The sequence below is a fragment of the Pleurodeles waltl genome, chromosome 1_1 (genome assembly GCF_031143425.1).
Source record: "Pleurodeles waltl isolate 20211129_DDA chromosome 1_1, aPleWal1.hap1.20221129, whole genome shotgun sequence".
Lineage (NCBI taxonomy): Eukaryota > Metazoa > Chordata > Amphibia > Caudata > Salamandridae > Pleurodeles > Pleurodeles waltl.
This window is the reverse complement of record NC_090436.1, coordinates 506,472,071-506,495,520: the sequence shown is the minus strand read 5'-3', so window position 1 is coordinate 506,495,520 and position 23,450 is coordinate 506,472,071. Positions and strand designations below refer to the sequence as shown.

The 23,450-nt window shown below is 45.4% G+C and overlaps 1 protein-coding gene across 1 annotated transcript in view; it reads right to left on the bottom strand.

Moving 5' to 3' along the window:
• The window catches only part of ADGRV1 (adhesion G protein-coupled receptor V1), a 2,003,619-nt gene that overhangs the window by 817,789 nt on the left and 1,162,380 nt on the right, over window positions 1-23,450 (bottom strand). Inside the window, exon 74 of the mRNA XM_069225272.1 lies at window positions 9,802-10,619. Within this exon, the coding sequence (XP_069081373.1) occupies window positions 9,802-10,619 (818 nt within the window). The remainder of the gene's footprint in view (window positions 1-9,801; window positions 10,620-23,450) is intronic.

The window sequence follows — 23,450 nt, the reverse complement described above, 5'->3', positions numbered from 1 at the left end:
TATCTTGGATCACTTCTGTTGGAAAATGGGTTATTGGTAGGGCAGGTAGGTACCTACACCTAGCAACAAGCCACTAACCTCCACATAGGTACAGTTAGGTCTCAGTAAATTAATCCCAGCTCAACCCTTGGTAGCTTGGCAACGAGCGTCAAGGCTTAACTTAGGAGACAAAGTGTAAAGCATTCAAATATCACAAAACAGTAATTAAATAAAACACAGGAAACAGTTTAAAAATCCAAAACCAATTTATAACAATAGTTTATATTTTTATCTTTAAAATGACACAAAAACGATTAAAATCGGTTCAGGGGAACCGGAGATATGAATTTTTAAAGAATTATTACTTTTCTAGCGCTTAGAAACAAAAAGCGCCAATCGGGTCATCTGGTTGCACCTCGACCGGGGCAAAGTCAAACTTTCAGGCTGACCGCGATGGAGCCCTGCTCGGCTACAGGTCGCGGGAGACCTCGGTTAAAAAGTTACCTTCTGACTTAGTCTTTATTTTGAAGTTTTTCTTCACCGGGACGAACCTGCCAGTTGAATCCGACCTCCTGGAGCCCTTGTCCGGATACGCGATGTGGGTTTCCTCGGTGGAGACTTTTACCTTCGGACTTAGTCGTTTTTTCGAGATGAAAATCCTTCGACCGGGGTAAACCTGGATCTTGATCCGACGTCCATGGAGCCCTTCTCGGATACGATGGCTGGGAGGTCCCGGTCAACTTTTTACGTTCGGACTTAGTCTCTTTTTTGGATGTTTTTCTTTACCGGGACGAACCACGAAGTCAGGCCGGGTCGCGGTTGAGGCAAGCCGGCTAGAATTTCCGCGGCGGGTCGGTCCCTCTCTGGAGCTTTTTTCCAAAAATTCTCAAATCTTTTCCAAACTTCTGGGGCTTCACCCAGATGTTCTTTTAAGGTTCTTTTGGGGTCCACAGCTCACCCCAAGGGTCCAGAAGTTCTGTGATGGTCCTTGGGGGGTGCGGACTTCAACTCCCAGAATGCACCTGGCGCAAACTCCTTTTTGGCCACTGGACAGTGGTCAGCTGGTCGCTTTCTTCAGGAGTTGGTGCAGGGGACTCTGGTTTAGCAATTTTTCACCTGTAGCAAACAGGGAGTCCCTCCTTGAACCAGTTGAAGCCAGGCAAAGTCCTTCTTGTGGTGAAGCCCAAGTGTGCAGCTGGTGCAGTCCTTCTGAGTGCAGGGTCCTGGTGCAGGCCAGGGGTCCAGCAGGGCAGTCCTTCTTCTTCTTTAGTTCCTTTCTTGTTGAATTCTGGAGGGGATCTGAGGTGTGGGTGCAGGTCTGCCAGTTTTATCCTTGCTCCTGGGTGAAAAGCAGGGGGGCCCTGGTTCTCCAATCAGGGACAGGGTCGTCCCCCTGTGATGACCACTTCCTGGGAAGTGTGGCAAAAATCCATCCCAGAAGGCAACAGTCTCTAAAAATCCAACATGGATGAATCTGATTTTTGGAGGTTACATCTGGCTGAGCCCACCCACTGGTGTGGCTAAAAATCATAAACACACCCCTCTCCTGCCATCTCCTAATCTAATCAAGGGAGCACCTAGCTGTCTGGGGTTGCAGGATGTGGGGGTGTTGCTGGGTGCTGCAAATGTCCTTCTCTGCCTTTGAAGACCAGTTTGGCAGCCCTCCCCCTTCCTGCCTCACCATCTGCTGAGGGGAGATTCTCTCCCCCAAGCACATTCCTTTGTGTGAAGTCTGGCCACTTCACACCTCATCAAGGCAGCCTGGCAGAAGCTGCTGCAGGCTGGCCAATCAGAGCACAGCAGCAAAAACAATGCAGAGCTGAAATTGGCAACTTTTTAGGTAAAGTCTAAACTTTTTACCTGGACAAGTTATATTAAATCCAACAACTGGAAGTTGTGGGATTTATTACAACAATCAATTTGATACCAAATTCTTGGTATGTAACATTTAAGGAGACTTTAAAATTTAAAATAAAGTCTGCCCATTCTAGCCTATGAAGGCCATTTACTTCAATGAGGGAAAAACGAATTTGGCTGTTTTTACCTCACCAGGGCTTATAAATCTATTTTTATAAAGTCCCTGCTTATAGTTACATGGCACCCAGCCCTAGGGGCACATAGGGCATACCTTAGGGGTGACTTATATGTAAAAATAAGGTAGTTTAAGACTTTGGAAGTACCTTTAATTCCAAAGTCGAATTTGCATATAACTTTAATTTAAAAGCAGCCAGCAAGGCAGGCTTGCTTTTAAAATGACACTGGGCACCTCAGCAATGCACCTAGGTGTGCACCACCTATGCTGTGGTCCCTAAACCTACATGCCCTACCATATACTAGGGACTTATAGGTAGGTTAACTTAGCCAATTATAATTAGCCTAATTTGCATATCCATTTAACACAGAGCACAGGCCCTGGGACTGGTTAGCAGTACCCAGGGCACTTTTAAAGTCAGGAAAACACCAGCAAAAAGTGGAAAATGGGGGCAAAAAGTTATGGGGCCTCTGCAATCAGCCCTGTTTTCTCACACAACCCCCCCCCAGCCCACACGCCCAGGAGACTCAGCCCAACCCTGGGAGAGTCTTCCTGGCTTGTTAGGCGAGGAAGAACGTGAAGAAAACTGGCTGTCCCTTTGCAGGGCCTACTCTGCCTTACATCCCCTGTCAGGGTCACTCCCTCTGGGTAGTGAAGCCATCCCAACAGTAAAAGGACCCAACTCAAACTGAAACTTCCCTCTAGGGGGGTCTTCTTCCTTTCTCTCTGCCAACTTGGGTAGTGAGGTGCCCACCTCCCCTACTCCAAACTTTGCTAGGGCAACACCTAGCTTACCCAAAGAGGTCACCCAACACTTGAGCAACCCCACCATGACCAATAGGGTCAGGGGGCCTACTTTGCTATTGGCCCTGGGGTCTGCCTCCCAGGCCAAGTACAGTGCTGCCTGGAAGGCTAGCACCCAGCAGAGGCTACTGACAGCTGTCAGTACCCAGAACCACACCCTAAGCTCTCCACTGACAGGTGGCTGAGCTGCTTTAAAGGCAACTGTGGGGCCCTGGCACCCCTCTTGCTGTCTAGAGTGGGGGGCTACCACCTCCTGTGGCAGACACCCTCCTTCCACTCTCCCTTCTGTCAGTGCAGGGGCAACACCTTGCATCTGGACAGCTGCCTGACTACTCAGGACTTCCTTGGGGTCAGGGGAGGCCTCACCAGTGCCAACTCTGGGCTCCCCCCCAACTGGGGCAGAAGGCCTTTGGCTCCCTGGAACTCTCTTTAAGAGTGGCCTACCCTTCCTTTTCTTCTTTCCTTTTCTTGGGGACCCCTGTCTCCTAACTGTAGGGACTGACTCCCCAGGACTTTGGTTTGGGGGGGCGCCCTGGGCGACCACCCCATCTGTGACCAGACCCACCTCTGGGAGGTCATTGCCCAGGATACAATCTAGGGGAAGGTCAGCACTGACTACCACCCTAATCCAGTCAAGGATACCCTCCCTCTCTAGGGGCACTATGGCTACAGGTTTGGAGGTGACCTCCCCTGTGGCTATCCTGACTTTCTTTGTCTTTCCTGGGACATACATGTCTGGGGTCACTAACCGGTCACTCACTATAGTGTGACTGGCACCGGTGTCTCTCAGGCCAGTGGTAGGGATCCCATTCACTTGAATGTGGTGGAAGTGCCTACTTCCACCCTCAGGGATCACCAGCTTACCATCTGGTCCTGTCTCCCAGCTCATTGCTAGGAGGACTTCATCATCTGAGGAATCCTCCTCCATGGCTACACTGGACAGCCCAATGCTAACCACCTTCTTTGGACAGGCTGCATCTCCTCTGAAGTGACCTGTCTGCTGACAGTCAAAGCAAGCCCTACTGTCCAAGAGTTTTTTTAACCCTGGGTCTCCGTGTCTCTGCTTGTCAGTGTGGGAGTGGGATTTACTCTCCTCCTTCTTAGGGTTCTGGGGTACAGAGGGAGTCTCTGTGGTGGGCTTACCACCTCCCTCCTTAGGTTTTTGGGGACCTGTCCCCCCCTTCTTGGAGTCTCCCCCCTGGGACTTGACAACCACCCTGGTTCTCAACCACTCATCAGCTGCCTCCCCTAGCTCTCTAGGGTTGGTCTGCTTAGAGTCCACTAGATGCTGGCGTAACCTTTCTTGGGTACAATTGGTCAAGATGTGCTCTCTCATGATCAGATTGTATAACCCCTCATAAGTATCTACTTTGTTACCAATAATCCAGCCCCCTAGTGCCTTTAGTGAAATGTCCACAAAGTCAACCCAAGACTGGGTACTGACCTTCTGGGTGTCCCTGAACTTCATTCTATATTGCTCTGGGGTCAGACCAAACTTCTTGGCTAAGCACCTCTTCATACTAGGGTATGAATCTGCCTCCTCCCCCCTTAAGGTCAGAAGCCTATCCCTCCCTGAGTTGGGGACCAACTCCCACAAAAGGGAACCCCAGTATTGAGGCCTAACCCTTCTCATTTGGAGTGCCCTCTCAAAGGCCCCCAGCCACTTATCTATGTCATCCCCCTCTACATAAGCAGGAACTACCCCCTTGGGTAACCTGGGGCAAACTCCCCCACCCATGGACACCTCAGCTTCTTTATCGCTGCTTCCATCTCTTGTCTCTTTGTATGCCCACTTTTTCTTTTCTAGGGCCAGCTTCTCTGCTTCCAAAGCTATGTATGCTAGCTGGGCCTCCAGCTCTCTTTCTCTGATGGATGGGTTCTCTCCTCCTGAAGGGACCCCCTTCCTACCACTAGCTTTGGGTCTTCCCCTAGTGACTGTATCTACTGAGGACCGTTCTTCCTCATCCTCACTTGGGCTCAGATGCCTTCCCTCCCCTGAGAGGTTAGAGTTAGCATCCTCCCCTTTTTCTTCCCCCTCTGGAGCTTCCTCTGTGCCTAGCTCTTGGGCCTCAGCCCATGCTGTCAGGGATTTAATCAGGATTTGCTTCCTGAGATCAGTGGTTGCAGGCAACCCTCTTTCAATACACAACCCCCTAAGCTGGACTACTGTCAGTGTGGGTAGGCTAGCCAGATCAAGCTTCATGGTTCCCTAGTTTTGTGTCAACAAAAACTTTTTGCAAAAATTGGAAACAAGAATTTAGAAAAATTACAAAAATTCAATAATTGAAATTAATCCAAATTAAAAATTAAAAACAATTTTTGCACTAGGACAATTTAAAGGATTTTTAATTTGTTTTACCTAAAACTGTAACGCGATATTGAACACAAGTACAGGATCCCGTCGCTGCTTCCAATTATGTTGGAAAATGGTTTATTGGTAGGGCAGGTAGGTACCTACACCTAGCAACAAGCCACTAACCTCCAGATAGGTACAGTTAGGTCTCAGTAAATTAATCCCAGCTCAACCCTTGGTAGCTTGGCAACGAGCGTCAAGGCTTAATTTAGGAGACAAAGTGTAAAGCATTCAAATATCACAAAACAGTAATTAAATAAAACACAGGAAACAGTTTAAAAATCCAAAACCAATTTATAACAATAGTTTATATTTTTATCTTTAAAATGACACAAAAACGATTAAAATCGGTTCAGGGGAACCGGAGATATGAATTTTTAAAGAATTATTACTTTTCTAGCGCTTAGAAACAAAAAGCGCCAATCGGGTCATCTGGTTGCACCTCGACCGGGGCAAAGTCAAACTTTCAGGCCGACCGCGATGGAGCCCTGCTCGGCTACAGGTCGCAGGAGACCTCGGTTAAAAAGTTACCTTCTGACTTAGTCTTTATTTTGAAGTTTTTCTTCACCGGGACGAATCTGCCAGTTGAATCTGACCTCCTGGAGCCCTTGTCCGGATACGCGATGTGGGTTTCCTCGGTGGAGACTTTTACCTTCGGACTTAGTCGTTTTTTCGAGATGAAAATCCTTCGAACGGGGTAAACCTGGATCTTGATCCGACGTCCATGGAGCCCTTCTCGGATACGATGGCTGGGAGGTCCCGGTCAACTTTTTACGTTCGGACTTAGTCTCTTTTTTGGATGTTTTTCTTTACCGGGACGAACCACGAAGTCAGGCCGGGTCGCGGTTGAGGCAAGCCGGCTAGAATTTCCGCGGCGGGTCGGTCCCTCTCTGGAGCTTTTTTCCAAAAATTCTCAAATCTTTTCCAAACTTCTGGGGCTTCACCCAGATGTTCTTTTAAGGTTCTTTTGGGGTCCACAGCTCACCCCAAGGGTCCAGAAGTTCTGTGATGGTCCTTGGGGGGTGCGGACTTCAACTCCCAGAATGCACCTGGCGCAAACTCCTTTTTGGCCACTGGACAGTGGTCAGCTGGTCGCTTTCTTCAGGAGTTGGTGCAGGGGACTCTGGTTTAGCAATTTTTCACCTGTAGCAAACAGGGAGTCCCTCCTTGAACCAGTTGAAGCCAGGCAAAGTCCTTCTTGTGGTGAAGCCCAAGTGTGCAGCTGGTGCAGTCCTTCTGAGTGCAGGGTCCAGGTGCAGGCCAGGGGTCCAGCAGGGCAGTCCTTCTTCATCTTTAGTTCCTTTCTTGTTGAATTCTGGAGGGGATCTGAGGTGTGGGTGCAGGTCTGCCAGTTTTATCCTTGCTCCTGGGTGAAAAGCAGGGGGGCCCTGGTTCTCCAATCAGGGACAGGGTCGTCCCCCTGTGATGACCACTTCCTGGGAAGTGTGGCAAAAATCCATCCCAGAAGGCAACAGTCTCTAAAAATCCAACATGGATGAATCTGATTTTTGGAGGTTACATCTGGCTGAGCCCACCCACTGGTGTGGCTAAAAATCATAAACACACCCCTCTCCTGCTCTCTCCTAATCTAATCAAGGGAGCACCTAGCTGTCTGGGGTTGCAGGATGTGGGGGTGTTGCTGGGTGCTGCAAATGTCCTTCTCTGCCTTTGAAGACCAGTTTGGCAGCCCTCCCCCTTCCTGCCTCACCATCTGCTGAGGGGAGATTCTCTCCCCCAAGCACATTCCTTTGTGTGAAGTCTGGCCACTTCACACCTCATCAAGGCAGCCTGGCAGAAGCTGCTGCAGGCTGGCCAATCAGAGCACAGCAGCAAAAACAATGCAGAGCTGAAATTGGCAACTTTTTAAGTAAAGTCTAAACTTTTTACCTGGACAAGTTATATTAAATCCAACAACTGGAAGTTGTGGGATTTATTACAACAATCAATTTGATACCAAATTCTTGGTATGTAACATTTAAGGAGACTTTAAAATTTAAAATAAAGTCTGCCCATTCTAGCCTATGAAGGCCATTTACTTCAATGAGGGAAACACAAATTTGGCTGTTTTTACCTCACCAGGGCTTATAAATCTATTTTTATAAAGTCCCTGCTTATAGTTACATGGCACCCAGCCCTAGGGGCACATAGGGCACACCTTAGGGGTGCCTTATATGTAAAAATAAGGTAGTTTAAGACTTTGGAAGTACCTTTAATTCCAAAGTCGAATTTGCATATAACTTTAATTTAAAAGCAGCCAGCAAGGCAGGCTTGCTTTTAAAATGACATTGGGCACCTCAGCAATGCACCTAGGTGTGCACCACCTATGCTGTGGTCCCTAAACCTACATGCCCTACCATATACTAGGGACTTATAGGTAGGTTAACTTAGCCAATTATAATTAGCCTAATTTGCATATCCATTTTACACAGAGCACAGGCCCTGGGACTGGTTAGCAGTACCCAGGGCACCTTTAAAGTCAGGAAAACACCAGCAAAAAGTGGAAAATGGGGGCAAAAAGTTATGGGGCCTCTGCTATCAGCCCTGTTTTCTCACAACTTCCTACAACTCACTTGGAATGATGATTTGTCCCCATGCTCTCTGGAATGCCAGATGACACTAAGCCTGGAGCAGCTTCTATTAACTTTACCACATGCACCCACCCCTACCAGGCCATACCCTGTAGGCTTTCCCCACTGTGTGGTCACTCCTTATTACCACCCTAGGCAGCCATGAACACACCCTACCATCTATCGAGCCCCCTAGGCCAAGCACTGCGCAGTAGAAACCTCACCCCAGCTCTACCCCCACATCCTCCATACACACCAGCCCGACTCCTCCTGAATCTGGATCGCCATAACTCTTCCCTGGTTTGGGGGCACTCCCTCAGTTAACCAGATTGATTCATTGGCCCTTAACTACTTAATACATCCACAACTGTCATCCGATTTTGATCTGTCCTGATGGCTGTATTACTTAATTCACTGTCTTACATGTTTGGTATCATTAAGTAACCATGGGAATTGTGGTCCTGTACTGTTTTCTGAATGCCATACAGAATAAGTGTCAATGTCATTGTTTGTATGTCAAAACCCCAATGAAACAGTTTTAAAAAATAAATGTAGGCTGCTGGGAAACAGCTGGGCACACAAGAAATGAGTCCAGTGGGTTTCTCCCTCCTAACTGGCCAGAGCAGGCCCTGCTCCAGGTCTCTTATTCATGTTATATGCTACTGATTAAAGGATCCACTGCACCCTGAAGGTTAGGTAAAAATGTATGCATGAGGCTCAGTCTAAATTGTTTTCAGTGAAGAGTAGTAGTGCAGTTAGAAATTGCAATTAGACAGCTTACAATGCAGAGCATAGATTTCATGGGCCTGCTTTTCCTGACGCAAACCTGATGCAAATCACGTGGGCAAGCTGTGGATATTCTATGTTTGAGCACTTTAGAATGGGTAAAGCATGCAGCATTATCTCCCATTCTGAGGCACAAAACCTGTAATAGTAAGGTAGTTGCACAGGTGGTCATACACGCATCCACTGGTATTGGTATTTACCTGGTGATCAATTACCATTATAATTGAACAGGTCCTGGAATGAGGGCCTATATCTAGCAGAGTAACATTGTACGGAGCAACCATTTTGGATCCAGTAGCCCTGGTGGCTCATGGCACACCTGTCGCCAGAACACCATCAGGCTAGAGATGTAAAAGTGCAAAAAAATAGAATTGAACAAGAAAATAGCCCTTCTGGAGTTATGCACCCATCCCCAGATCCATCAGGTCGGTCCTAACCTTGCCCCGAGTAAGGAAAGAGCTGATAACGTATCTCTTTACAAAATACTACATCTCGATGCAGAAACAGCCCTCTTTCGCTCTTAGAAACCAGGGTCTGTATAATGGTGTGCACACTGGCTCAGTGCAGAGCCGAATGTCTGTTTGTATGCAACTGCAGGGTGTAGTGTAAAGTGAATTAATTTAACATATTATTTCTCTAATTTAGGGCCTGATTTTCATGCAGTAAAGCTCAAAAACAGTGAGCTGGGTTTGTCTTTTTCTGAATTAGAGCTGTGCTGTGTAAAATAATGCACTAACTTGGAGAAATACTGAGTTGCGTTAATTCATTTTACACACTGCAGGCACAAAGAAACAAACACTTGGGTCTGCGCTGAGATAGCAAAGCCCATCATTATATGTTCCGCTGCATTACAGCTAGGTTTGTGCTATATAAATATCACGTACATAGATAACAGCAAATACATTAAGGTGGATTGAGATTGAAACACAGTCTAACAGTATGACTTGATCCCTTGTATGGTATTTTCACTGTCTCCCAGCAGTTTGAATACTGTTTTGTGGCAGAGAATGGGACCCAGCAACAGCTTTTTGTCTCCCACCCTATTTCTCATCGGTGACGCTTTAGCTAGTATTGTGATGTAGAAGCAATTTTCTGTGTCTATCTGATGATTTTTATCTGATAATCATAACTGAACAAAATGCAGACAATATTCAAATTCAATTTGTATTTCTCAACATATTCATGATTGCTTTGTGTGTCTTGACTTCTTTAACGTTCACTGGTTCTCATAGCTATACATTTAGATGCAGGTAATATTACAAATTAATTAAAACAAATACCTGTAATGAATATTGTCGTGTAGGATGCTTCTTCTGAAACCTCTGCTCCCCCTTGTGGATCTGTTAAAAAGACGTAAAACACCTCCTGGCCTTCAGGTTCATCATCATCCAATATTCTAATGGACACGTTGGTTTCCATTTGTCCATCCTGAAACGTAATTGCTATAATCTGTTCTTCAAAGTCCAGCCCTTCACTGGCCCATGGTGACCTTGACATTTCATGGGTGCTATGAAAAGGTAGTCCACTCAACCCGTCTTGTGCACTGGTCCCACCAAAGGTTTTTATTGTCACTTTGACAACACCTTTCAATCCTTGGGTGCGTCTGACATTCAGCAGTACAGCATTGGGTGTACTGGCATTTGCTTCTTCTTCTGTATGAATAAGGGAAGGGCCAAGGGTGAAGACTCCATTAGTGATGTCATTGGCTGATATTGTTATTGATGCAACACTGAAATCTGAATTCAAGCGGGGATTCTTTTGGAACATGCCCACGAGTTCCACCAAAGTAAGGTTGACATAAAACACTTCGTCCATCTCCGGAATCTTATCATCAATGATTGTGATGTTTATGATTGCGCTGATCTGAAGATTTTCAAAAATGGCTTCTCCATTTTCAATGGGCACAAAGTCTTCATGGGCTTTGGCACTAGCTGCGACTGTCTTATACTTCACTTTTGTTTTATTTCCTTGGAAGCCATAAAGGCGCTGTACATGCACCGAGACCACATGTACACCTTCCTCCACTGTGACCTGCCTGGAACTGGGGGCAAGTTGGAAGACTCCCAATGGCTCAATTTGAGCTACAGTAAATCCTGATCTAAAGTGAAAAAACAACAAAATGTAAACAGTGCCATCTCACTGAGAAAGCACTCTGAAGACAATGATAAAAAACAATATTTTGGATTAGTATCTTCAATATAATGTACAGTGTCAACGTATTATTTTAAAATTCTTGTCTTTTGAAAAGTAGGATTTTTACAATTCAAACGAAACATAGATTAATATCAAATAGTGGCAAAGAATCACAAACACGTGGATCTAATTAAACAGTGAAAACATACTTAATTGTTAATGAACCAATCAATAAACCCAGTGCCAACTGTTTATCTAATCAGATTCAGGAAATCACTAGCCTTAACTGGTCAGTTACTAACTTTTGTTGATATATTCATAATTGTTCAAATTTTTTGATAAAAATATGAACGTACATTGGAATGATTAAATTAATCGTAAACAAAAGCCAAGAAGGAACCACAGGTGTAAAGAGAAAACTTAAACAACATGTTAATTTCTAATCATTCATTGATCAAATTACATAAACAATATTCACCCCGAGTTGTTATATATGCCTACTTCATCAAGACAATATCACATTGAGGAGATATGTCTTCAGACAGTGCCTTGAAAACATTGCTTAATTTGTAAATAAAATCGTGCCGGTGCCCGAAGTCCTCCTCTTAAACACGTGGCTGCTGCAATTAAATGTGGGAACATGGGATACTGAGGCAGCATAATCCTGGGGCCATCTGGGGCCTCTTCGATCCATTTAAAGCCGTTCCCTGCCCCTTCAGCTCACTCTTGCAGCTTTCTGCTTTTCACCTTTGTGACGCTTTTTCGTTTCTCTCTTCCTCTGTCTTTCCCATATGTGTCTTTTGCTCGCAGTAAAAGCTTGAGGCAGAAAAATAAGTGCTGGCCCTCAAAAATAAGTGACAAGCACAAATTAAGCACTGCTTTCAACGCTACAGCATACATACACTCTTTAGAGAGCTGAAATGCCCTGCAAGTGATAATTTGAAAACTGTAAGCATATTTTATGCTTACGATTGGAGTAAATGCCTCATTAGTTGTAAATGGGCATAGAATCCCAGACTACTTGTTGATAGTGAAAAATCCGTACTCACCGCACTTGGGGAATCTGAACAGGTTTAATATCTTTAGTAAAAAGCAACAAAGAGAAGGGCTGGCCTCAAACATCTTTATGACATATGTACGAAACACACATGATACAGCAAAGGACCTATCCATGACATCATAGAAACCCAGCCCATAAACAAGCATTGATAAAGCCAATAGTTTGACCGTGACATCAGGATGCAGACTTATTATCTTTGCTAATGCTTTTCTACCCACACTGCATCGCCCATTGTCCATTCTGTATGTGCATGTATGCATGCACACGTGGTGGCTATTGTGGAATTACTTTTATTAAACCACAAAAAAATCCTAGATGACTGTTAGGGCATTGTCAGAGCCCAACACTTGATACTACTCCAAATGCGGAGTAAATAATGCCACTGTCTAGGAGTAATAAGCTGTGGATTGCCAACATTTAGCCACTTCTCTGGCTGCATGATTCTGTATTTGCTATATGCTACTTAGCATCCCCCAAGACCATAGTACCATAATCATAAAGGTAACCATACTGGAGACTACTTACTCCTTTGTAGATCTACTTCTATGCTCAGGATTAACTCTCCAATTCTTTTGCTATTCACTATTCTTGAGTGGAGATTTATACCTAGTTGTAGACTTACATGTATCCACCCCTCAAATGAGGGCAAGAGCCCGTATAGTGCAATTTATGAATGTAAAGTTACTAGTAATAACTTTTCACCTGTTGGTAGAGATCTTCACCAGTGGGCTGGAGAGTTCCCTATGTGAAAGTATATGGAAATGTAATTTTAAAAAAAGGTTCAAGAAGGCGAACACGTAGGAGCACCTCCTCAGACCTCCGTCAGCTGAGGATCACTCTTTTGCTTGTAAATCACCTGTCCCAATCCCCAACCACCACGGTCTGCAGTCTGGACATGGAAGAGAGTCTGCTAGCAACCTGGACACAGAAAGTGCCAGAAAGGACCACCGAAGAAGGATTAATCTGTTCCCGGTCCACTGCCATCTTGGTGTGGGTGAGTAACCCTGTGAACCCCCGTTGTCTTCCTTTGGCAACCTGGCTGTCTACATTTTGGGTAGGCCCACATTTTCATCTCGGACAGCACTTCTGCCGTTTTGTGCTGAATCACTGTCATGTCTGGTATAAACACAAATAGCACTAAAGTCATCCGTCTGTATCGTTCATATCATTCCTAGAACTGATCCTTCAGATAGACATAGAAGTAGCATCTGATGTGACATCCAATCTGAGACAAGTGTTCACTTATCATAATATCAAGGGCATCAAAACAAAAGAACACCTATAGACAAATCATCAAAAACGGTGTAGTCTGATTTAATGTCCTTTCATCTCTAAGACCCTTCTCCTGGTGTCCTTAATCTGTATCCAATATACCTCAAGCTATGTCAGAGGTTTTCATCCCTGAAAATATTTTAATATTTAAGGACCACTTCAGATTAAGGTCCCCTTAAGTGAACAGAAATTTCAAACAGGTCACAGAAGCAGATCTCAGATGAGTATAGCATCAGATTTCATCTCGACAGAAGAAGCCTCCAGTAAGACTTCCCTAAGCTCTGGCAAAGCATTCCATTCTGCCTTCACAAACTGGTGCCAAGATTATGTTCTCACACAGATACAATCTCCTGGCATTGTGCTAAAAATATCTGACAAGCTATTCCAAACAGACAACAAACCCAGTTGTCTAGGTATGCACATAAACTCCAAAACTTAGACTTAGATAGCCAAGTGTGGGTGTAAGGGCTATAAATTGTAATGTTACAATTTATCCCTGTTTTCACTATTATTGAAAAGCTTAGCTGCATTTTATTATCTTTGGTGATGTTACCAATGTTATCTGCACTAAATACTGGCATTTTAAAATAACTTTTTAAAAATAAATATGTTGAAATATGTATTCAATTTCTAGTGATGTTGAGTGTATAAATCATAAATGAACAATTGTTTGGGTTACCACTGCTCCCAAAACCATTGACACTGCCTTATTTATATATTGGGTTGGGTTCTGTGGGACTACAATAAACTGCCTTTCACATTCAGCACTGGTGCTTTGAACTAAATTCACTTGTGTCATACGTGGGTGTGAAAACAAACTTTGCATAGCTGAGCGAAAGACTCAGTTTACACAACACTTGAACTGGCCCATTTGGGAGAGTCAAGTGATTGTGCACACCACAGGCTCACCTTAGTGCCTGTGTGTAAAGTGCATATCAGCCGTTCCCTCCTATCTACTTGAGTCGGCCTGCAGGGTGTTTCTCTTTCATCCACTGCTGCAGCCTCTCAATTGGTGATCATTGGGTAGACACTGTTGTCTGCTGTGCCAGTACCGGAGGGAACAGAGTACTGCTCCTCAGCCATCTACCCTTCCGCCAACCACCCTCTCGTCTGCCACCAATTAGCACCATTTTACCATGAAAGGATGCATAGATGTCCCTTTCCCTCTCCGAATTGTGATGATGGTCATTCTCAAAACTGCCATTGCCAAGCTATGGGGAGTCATAGAAACTAAGGAAAGACTCACCCTCAACTGAGTACATAGAAAGAGAAAAATGACTTTATGATCTTGATTTTCATTGTATTATCAAAATGGAGGAATCATCCTCCTGTTCTTTGTGGCACTGATATGGAAAGAGGACTATCTACTCTATATATTCCTATCAGGGGAAACAGATGGAAGGTCCACAGACCAGTCTCTCTTTTCTGTCCTTCTCAGGGCAAGGAAGAAGGCTTTTTGGGAATACTATTTACCTGGCCCTGGGTTACTAAGGGGGTCATTCAGACCCCGGCGGGCGGCGGGAGCCGCCCGCCTGGCGGGAACCGTCGAATGACCGCACCGCGGTCAAAAGACCGCAGCGGCCATTCTGTGTTTCCCGCTGGGCTGGCGGGCGACCGCCAGAAGGCCGCCCGCCAGCCCAGCGTGAAACCCCTTCCCACGAGGAAGCCGGCTCCGAATGGAGCCGGCGGAGTGGGAAGGTGCGACGGGTGCAGTTGCACCCGTCGCGAATTTCAGTGTCTGCTAAGCAGACACTGAAATTCTTTGTGGGGCCCTCTTACCCAGGGGCCCCATGACACCCCTCACCGCCATCCTGTTCCTGGTGGTCGGAACCTCCAGGAACAGGATGGCGGTGAGGGGGTCGGAATCCCCCATGGCGGAAAGTCGGCGGTACACCGCCGACTTTCCGTTTCTGACCGCGGCTGTACCGCCGCGGTCAGAATGCCCAAAGGAGCACCGCCAGCCTGTTGGCGGTGCTCCCGCGGACCCCGGCCCTGGCGGTATTTACCGCCAGGGTCGGAATCACCCCCTAAGTAATAAAATCTCCTCACTTAATCACACACAAAAAGGTATTGCTAGCCCCAGCTAAGAAATTAAGAATATTGGAAATCTCTATGGGTCATCAAAGGGGATTTCACGTCATGTGCGAAATGCAATATGTGATTTTAATAAATTTTGTCTATTTTTTTTTTAATATACGACTCACAGGTGAGTGAGCTTGCTCCCTGCATGCAAAGAAATCGGTTTGCCACCGAGTACAGACAGACATCTTACGACTTAACAAATAGGCCAAGGACTGGGTTTTTTTGTTTTTTCATTTTGATGAAAGCCTGGGACCATGGTATGGCCACAATAAAGGGCTGAAACATGACCACAGTTCCTTAGAAAAAGACCCCAATAAAAACTTTTGTTTCACTTTCACGATAAATAAAGGGATACCTTGTGTTTAGTGAGTTATTTTTATCTTTAGAATCCAGGCAGGCTAGCTGAAGTGCTCCTGAAATCCGTTTGAAGCCCACTTAGGCTCGGAGGCACCAAGATGGACCCGATGATGAAGCATGCCACTAATAGAGTAGGTGAGGGTCATAAAAAGAAAATAAATTATTTTCTTCATTGATGAGAATACCCAGGCCAAGTGACTGACCTTCATATTTAAAGAAGAGTCTAGGAATACCTTTTTTGTGTGTGACTATCTACTCCAACCATGCATAAAAGAAGTACCCACTCTCACTTGAAGGAAAGGGGGTTTCTAATCTCTTTTAAAGAAAGAACTCCCTCCCCTGCAAAGTCTTAGATCCAAAAGACGTCTGTCTGGCTCTTTATGCCATGTGGTTTTAACCATGTATAGTCACCACAGAGGAGGAGTTTAAGCACAATGATGACCATTGCAATGCAAAGCCACACAAGTGGGTCACTGTAGAGAAGACTACCACAGCAATCCCAAGGTTTTACAAACTGGTCAACACACACGAGCGGCTACATCCAACCCAACAGAGAACACCCATAAGCCCTGAGACCCACCTAAGGGATATCCCCAAAGACACCACACTACTATACCACCAGCCATGACAGCACATATACATCCCACCAAGGATAACAGATTATATTATTCTAGACCGAACTCCTTCAAAATAAACTGCCTACCTAACCTATCCAAGAACACTGCCAACAATTTGAAGCACAGAATATTAAAGGAGCTCCCAGCAAAACTCAGCTCAGATACTTGTTTCTGCATTATTGAAAGAGCCCTGAAATCAGATCTTATCTTCTTCATGCTTCAAGATGGCAGTCTACCAGGTCCGGCCCTGCACACGCAACTTCCCCCACTCACATACTGAGCAACCCAACCACAACGGAGGGGTAGAAGTCCAGTCGTCACTGCCACAGAATGAGGTTAGCCTCATTTGCATCTATCAGGCTGATATCCCCTCCTAAAATTAAACCTAAAATGAAACACCGGAAAACCGGACAATCACACACACTCAGCTCATAGAACAGTCTGGCAGTCACACAGCAGACCATCATGCACACAGCAGATTTCACCCAACCAAGGAACCAGAAGCTTGATTGCCCACAAGCTTAGTCCAGGACTCAAGGGAGAATGGCAGAGGGAACAACAGGAAAAATAGAACTGCGAGAACATCCCAAATTTCAGACTCAAATCTCCCTCACAATGGCAAACCCATGTCAAAAGGCTAAATCACAAAATGAGCGAAGATCTTACAATCATCTTGACTTATGTGGAAAGTGCCCTCACTATATACAAGATTTATAAACTAGCATGCAGAACCAGTTATCCCTACTCATAAAAGCCACTCCTTTACACACCGAAGACCCATCACTCAACCATAGGCATCCATTATGACACTAAACAATAACAATAGACCCAAAATAACACACAGCAAGCTATCCACTGAAGAAATTGTATCTCTGCTCAAAGAATACCAGGTAAAATGGCAGACAACCTCAAAGGTCCATTGTTCACCGTCCCAATGATATTCCAGTAATGGTGAACAACAACCAATGAAAAACACCGTGGGAAGCTCAGAACCTTAACTTTGAGAACCAGATTCAGATCCAGTTGATCAGTGCCCATTTGTTGTTGCCCTGGGGGAAAGAAACTTCACTTAAGTGCATGCTACAGAATTGCAGATTGGTGGCGAAACATGCCACAGACATAGCAGAAGGTATCTTTCATTTTGACCGTGACATGATATTCTAGCAGAAACCTGGTTAAATCAATCTTCTGCTCCCCTCATGGATCTCCTAGCACTCCCTGACTTCAACATCAAACAGCTACATCACAGGAGAGACAGGGAAGTGGGTTAGCTATAACACCCAGAAAATCCCTATGCATCCAGCCTTTCCCTGTAGATAAACTGTCCCACTGTGAATACATGGGAGTCAGTATCTTCACTGCAGGCTGATCGTTATAGAAACTACACCTTCTATACCATTTCCCTGGTAATAACCCGCTGTTTCTAGTGCAACCAATAGAAGCAATCACAGAACAGTCTCTGGCTCACCTGAATATCATAGTTTTAGGGGAGGTTCAACCTCTAATGGAATGACAAAAATGACTTATAGGTCTCCACCGTAAAAAAATCTCCTCACTGGTCTAAACCTTGTAAAAACATGTATAGGTCCACCACACATAAAAATAACCATACTTGATCTAATCATAGTGAAGGACGGTCTGCTTGTGAGGAGTAGGACTATTATTGATTGATTGTTAATCAGGCTTGCTATGACTGGACACTGAACTGGGCCTGTATCTCTGTCCCTTTTAAGCCCATGTGGAACCACAAGCCCTAGAAAGGACAGGGTGCCTCATCTCATTGATGATCCTACTCGGCAGTCGTTTAGAGAAGCAGCAAAAGCAACCCTGTCTTGCTCTGTGCAGAATCAACAACCACCCTCTTGGCTCACACAAAACAAGATATGGCTCCACTCACGGCACCTGGAACCTCATGCGATGTAGCACCCATGGGTCTGCAGCACCTTGCAGGAGGATCACTCAAAAGTACATCAGCTTTCCATTCAAACAGATCTGACAAAATTTTGGGGGCTGTGCTGGACATTAAAACTATGTTAGAACCGAAGACTGACTCCCTAAGAATAGAGATGGGTCTACTAAGAGAAGACCACAAAATGCTGAAAGATCGCATTGAAACTGCAGAATCCCACCTAACCTCCCTCAGGCTGACAGTTTTCGACACTGCACATATCAAGGCCCTGCAAGAAGAGGTGAACTACCTCAGGAAGGGTGCTAATGATCAAGAAGGCAAGTTGTGGTGTAATGATGTTCAAATAATGGGCCTTCTGGAAAAGAATGGAGGCCCCAGCATGGAACTTTACATCGAGGAATGGTTTTCAGCAATGATCCTGCAAGGTAAACACTCAAACTTATTGTTTGTGGAACGTGCCCATTAGGTACCAGGCAGGCTGTTTCCATTGGGCGCCCCTTTGCACCCAGTGGTTTCCTGTTTTTTCAATTACAGAGACAGGGACCATATCCTACAAGTCACTTGTGTGAAGGGCCCATGAAAGGTCGAGCATGCGCAAGTTAACAGTTACCCTGTCTACACCATGGAATTACAAAGCCAGAGATCTTCCTTTCTTGCAGTGAAACAGTGTCTCTGGGACCAAATATGCATTACAGTTCCTGGCCACACTCAGGATTATGCAAGGAGACAATGCAACCTGCTGTGCGACCCCTGAAGAGGCATGGGCTTGGCTGTAAGGTAAAGGTATAAGCACCTCGCTTCAGAAGACATCACCACCCAGTGGAAGGTGCAAATACTCTGATGCTCTCGTAAATCGCACCCTCTAGTGGGCCCCTCAAGAGAACTGACAGCCAGGGAAAGAGTACAGCTGGTTGCAGTGGTAGAACAGAGAGTGTCTAACCAATTCCCCTACTGGGTCAGAGGTGGGGTACCATGGCAAGGAAGATACAGACATCCCCCAGACTCCAATGCATAATGTACAACAGGGGGGGCACCGGTCATCCTGTGGACGGTTGAAGAGATGATATAAACATGTGCGTCCCTTTACCTCTTACTTAACTCTGCCTTCAAACTAGAGGCACAAGGTGCGACAGGAGTGCTGATGACGTGGCCGGGGCTGCAAGGACAACTTTTTCTAGTGCCGATACTACCCTGCAGACACTGCTCCACTCAAGCACAGTGTCTCAGACTTGACTGGTTAATATATTATACGTTATTGCATTTAAGTGCTACTGGCTGGACACCCTTTGGTGTGCTGCTCTGGGAAGGGGTATTCAGTGTGTATTATATACCTGTTTATCTTTGTTTATGTTTCTTATTCTCTATGATTCAGAAATGGTATGTGGTCTACTGGGTGGGGATTTGGTTGACATGGGTGGGCTGGATGGGGATGAGTAGTCAATTGAATTATTACATCAAATGAGTGCTACTATATGGTTCCACCTTTCACTGGGATGGAGAAGCAATATGTGTTAATAACCTGGAATGTAAGGGGGTTGGCCAGTTATGTACAATGCTATCGCAAACACCAATACCTGCATAGACATAAATTCCAGATTGCACTCCTGCAGGAGACTTATCTGACGGCCCTTGACCTGGATTGCCTGTGTAAATGCTGGTGTGGCATATTGGTGTGGACCACATACTCCCAATATGCTAGATGTGTGCTTATCTGGGGGCACCGGAGACACCATTGGAGGTAATACACAGTCGGGTAGACCCGGATGGAAGGTACACAGTGCTGGAGGGGATCCTAGATGGTTTATTTGTGACCTTTATTTCCTATATGCCCCCAACACTAATCAAGCACTTTTCCTCCAGTCTCTTACCCCGGAACTGATCTACAATACACGGGCACCTTGCTACTGGAGAGGAGATTTTAATTGCATTCCAGACCTTAACAGTGACCGCTCCTATCCAATGATGCTGGGGAAATGCTCAGTAGCACTCACTCAACACCTTACACTCTGGGCTTCACATACTCAAGTAATAGATGAGTGGTGAAGCCTCCATCCCCTACTGCGGGAATACTCATTCTACTCTGGATTGCATGATCTCCATACTAGGATTGACCTCATACTCTGCAGCTTGGAAGTGCTTGCAAGGGTGACTCGGGCTGAATATTTAGGCCGCACCATATCAGATCACTACCCCCTGTAACACCAATTGAATTGAAGCCATAGACGCCCATGTATGCCTACCTGGAGCCTACCTACAGACACCTTACAAGATGAGCCCTTCCACAACACACTGTCTGACCTCATATTTTACTAATAGGTACAGTGTGGTATTGGAATCTGGTTTTGAAGGGAACAGGTTTACAGTGGTCCTGCGGGGGCATGCCATTAAAATGATATATGGTTTCCGCATGGTCTGAAGCAGGGAATTACATAGTCTAGAATTTGATAAAAGACTTGAACTCTTGCTACCAGGTGACAAGACAGTACCTGCTCCTCTGACACGAGCGAGACTTACTCACACAAAAGTATTGGAACAAATGGGTAGAATTTACTACCAGGAATATCAGACCAGGAAACACACAGAGAGTGATAAGGCAGAAACACGTTTAGCCAGGCTTTTACACTCTGACTCCCCCAGGGTGCCCATCACCACAATTCGCAATGAGATCGGCTCCATACTCAACACCCAAGAGGCCATCAGCACTGCTTTTTACTCTTACTATGCTAAACTTTACACATCCCCACATTCCATTGATAAGAACCAGATTTATTCATTTTTCTACACTCTACAACTACCACACCTTCAAGTGCCCCAATGGGCAGATCTCGCAGCCCCCGTGTCAGTGGCCAAGATTACGTAGGCGATTAAACAAATGGCATGTGGCAAAACCCCAGGGGCAGATGTCTGGCAAGTGGAATTTTATGCCATCTTTGAGTCCAAGGTAGCCCCTCACTTACTAAAGATGTATAATTCCACCTTCCCCATCGGTGTGCTCCCAGTCTCCCTTCGAGAGGCAGTCCTGGTTGTATTGCCAAAGCCAGACTGTGATGGGATCCTTGGGGAGGGGGAGGTTTAATTAAATGGATGACACAAAACTGGTTATATTCTGAATTAATCTTTCAGATTTCTTTATTTTGAATTGCTCCACTGGTGAGAGAGAAAGAGTTCTTATTTCATTGTCCTTTATCTTTTTATAATCCTTTTGTTCTCTTTCTTTAGTTCTTCTCCGTTATTCTTGTCTAGTCGTGTTTCTATTCACTGTTTTTCTTTTATCCGTAATGTAATTCATTACTTCCCTTAATTGTCCATTTTCTTTTTTTTCTTTCTTAGGTATTTACTTTTTAGAGTTCCATTCCCAGATGTGCGGTGTCATGTGGAGAGAGAAAGAACCGTGAAGAAAAAGAAAGGTAAGTGGATCTTGTTTATGTTTGGTGTCTTTTGTAATTAGAGTGTAGGGGGGAAGGGAGGATGGTCAGAGGAGTGCAAAGGGAGGGAACAGAAAGAAGGAAAAGGAAAATATCCAGTGAGAATAGGGAAGGGTCCGTGAACAACACCCTATAGTATTCCTGTGTGAATTGTTTTTTGAGGCACAACAGCCCCTTCCCTTCTATCAACCCTCTGTGACCCCTCATGCCTCCTCCCCCTCCCCACTTTCACCAATCCCCCGAGTCCCGGTAATATGCGCATGCACCTGCATAAGCCACGTCCCTCCAGGGACGTGGCTGGAATCTCCGGCCTGTCCTGCTTCCTCAATTTCTATACGCATCTTAGGGTCCTTCCTCTGTACGCCATCCATCCCCGCACGCCTTCAGTCGGACATCTTCCTTTTCATTTTCCCCTGCGGCGACCTCTATCTCCTCTGGCCATCTCCTCGGTCCTTCGGTCTACTTCCTATTTGTTCCTCCCGTCACTGGTGTTTCTTCCTCCTCTCTTTTCACCATGTCTTCCTTTTTTTATATTCGCTATATTCCGGATATCCGGGATTCTGGTCAGGTCTTCTTTTCCCCTCTGGGTCCCCTGGGGTACGCCCACATCGGCCCGTCTTTTCATTCGGAAACAGGGGTACCGCAACTCTGTCACACAGACAGAGGTGTCATATTAATGGGGCCCTATTGCCCCCTCTCTTTATTGAATACTGACTACAAGATTTGGGGGAAGATACCTACTAATCGACTGGTCTCCATATCCTAATCTATAGTCCACCCTGATCAAAATGGGTATATACTACAAAGAAATACATTCATGAACCTGTGCCGCCTATCTATGCTGATGGATTGGGTACGGTCATCGGGCGCTAGTCCCTGGGTCACATCGCTGCACATAGAGAAGTCTTTTGACATCTTGAGGTGGGAATACCGGAAGGATATCCCTGTCAAGACTTTGAATAGGTCCCAAATTCCAACTATGGATTGCCCTGCTATACAATAAGATTCTATCCTGGGTAGTGACTAGACATATAATTTCTGATTCATTCCCTATAGGAATGGGCACCCGACAGGAGTGACTCTTGTCCCTGATAACGTGTGCACTAGCAATGGAACCCCTTGGCTTTTCACTCCGAATGAGCGCCTCTAAATGGGGAATTCAAGTTGGTGGTAGCTGGCACATAATTTTGTTGTATGCAGATTATGCTTTAGTTTACATGAGAGAAAATGCCACAGTACTTTCTCGCATTATGGAGCTACTGCAGCAATTTGGCATAGCTTCTGGTCTGAAGGTGAACTGGGACAAGTCCCAGTTGTTCCCGTGGATGGCTCGTACTGAGCTCCAGCAAAGAGAGCTCCCGAACACCCCGCTCTCCTGGTCCTATAACTCAATTAAATATCTGGGTGTCAGAGTATATAATTTGAACAATGATCTCATAGCGGGTAATATAGGGAGAGCGCTTGTGAGGTCTTCCCTGCTGTTTTGGACATTCCTGCCACTTTCTCCGACAGCTAAGTTGGCTATCTCAAAAATGTTGGTACTACCTAGGTTCCTATATTTTTTCCATTCTGACGATGTAGCTATCCACTAGATTGTTTGCAGGCATGCAGGCACTTCTGACAGCACTAATAAGGGGAAAAGTAGGCGGCATGTGACGACTGTTATGTTATACGCTCCCCTGGACCATGGCAGATGGGGCGCTCTAAATTACGAATACTACTATGTGGCAGCCCAATTACATTGGCCCATGCGATGGCTTGCAGGAATAAATATGTTAGAACTGAGATATTGGTTTGATGGTACAGCATAACTCTGATGTGTGTGGCTAAGACTTGCTGGACTACATATGTGACTAAGATGCATACTTGTCCTCCATATGCACCTGAATTATCCCTATGGGCACGACCAAATGTGACCAGACTTGGAGGCCTGGTCTGAAGCATGGCTAACTGACTGGGGCGACTTATTCACAGACTAGATCCTTAGTACCTTTGAAAATCTACTAGATGATTATGGTATTCCACAGGGCTCTTTCTTCATATATGCCACTCTTAAACATTACATACATATGAC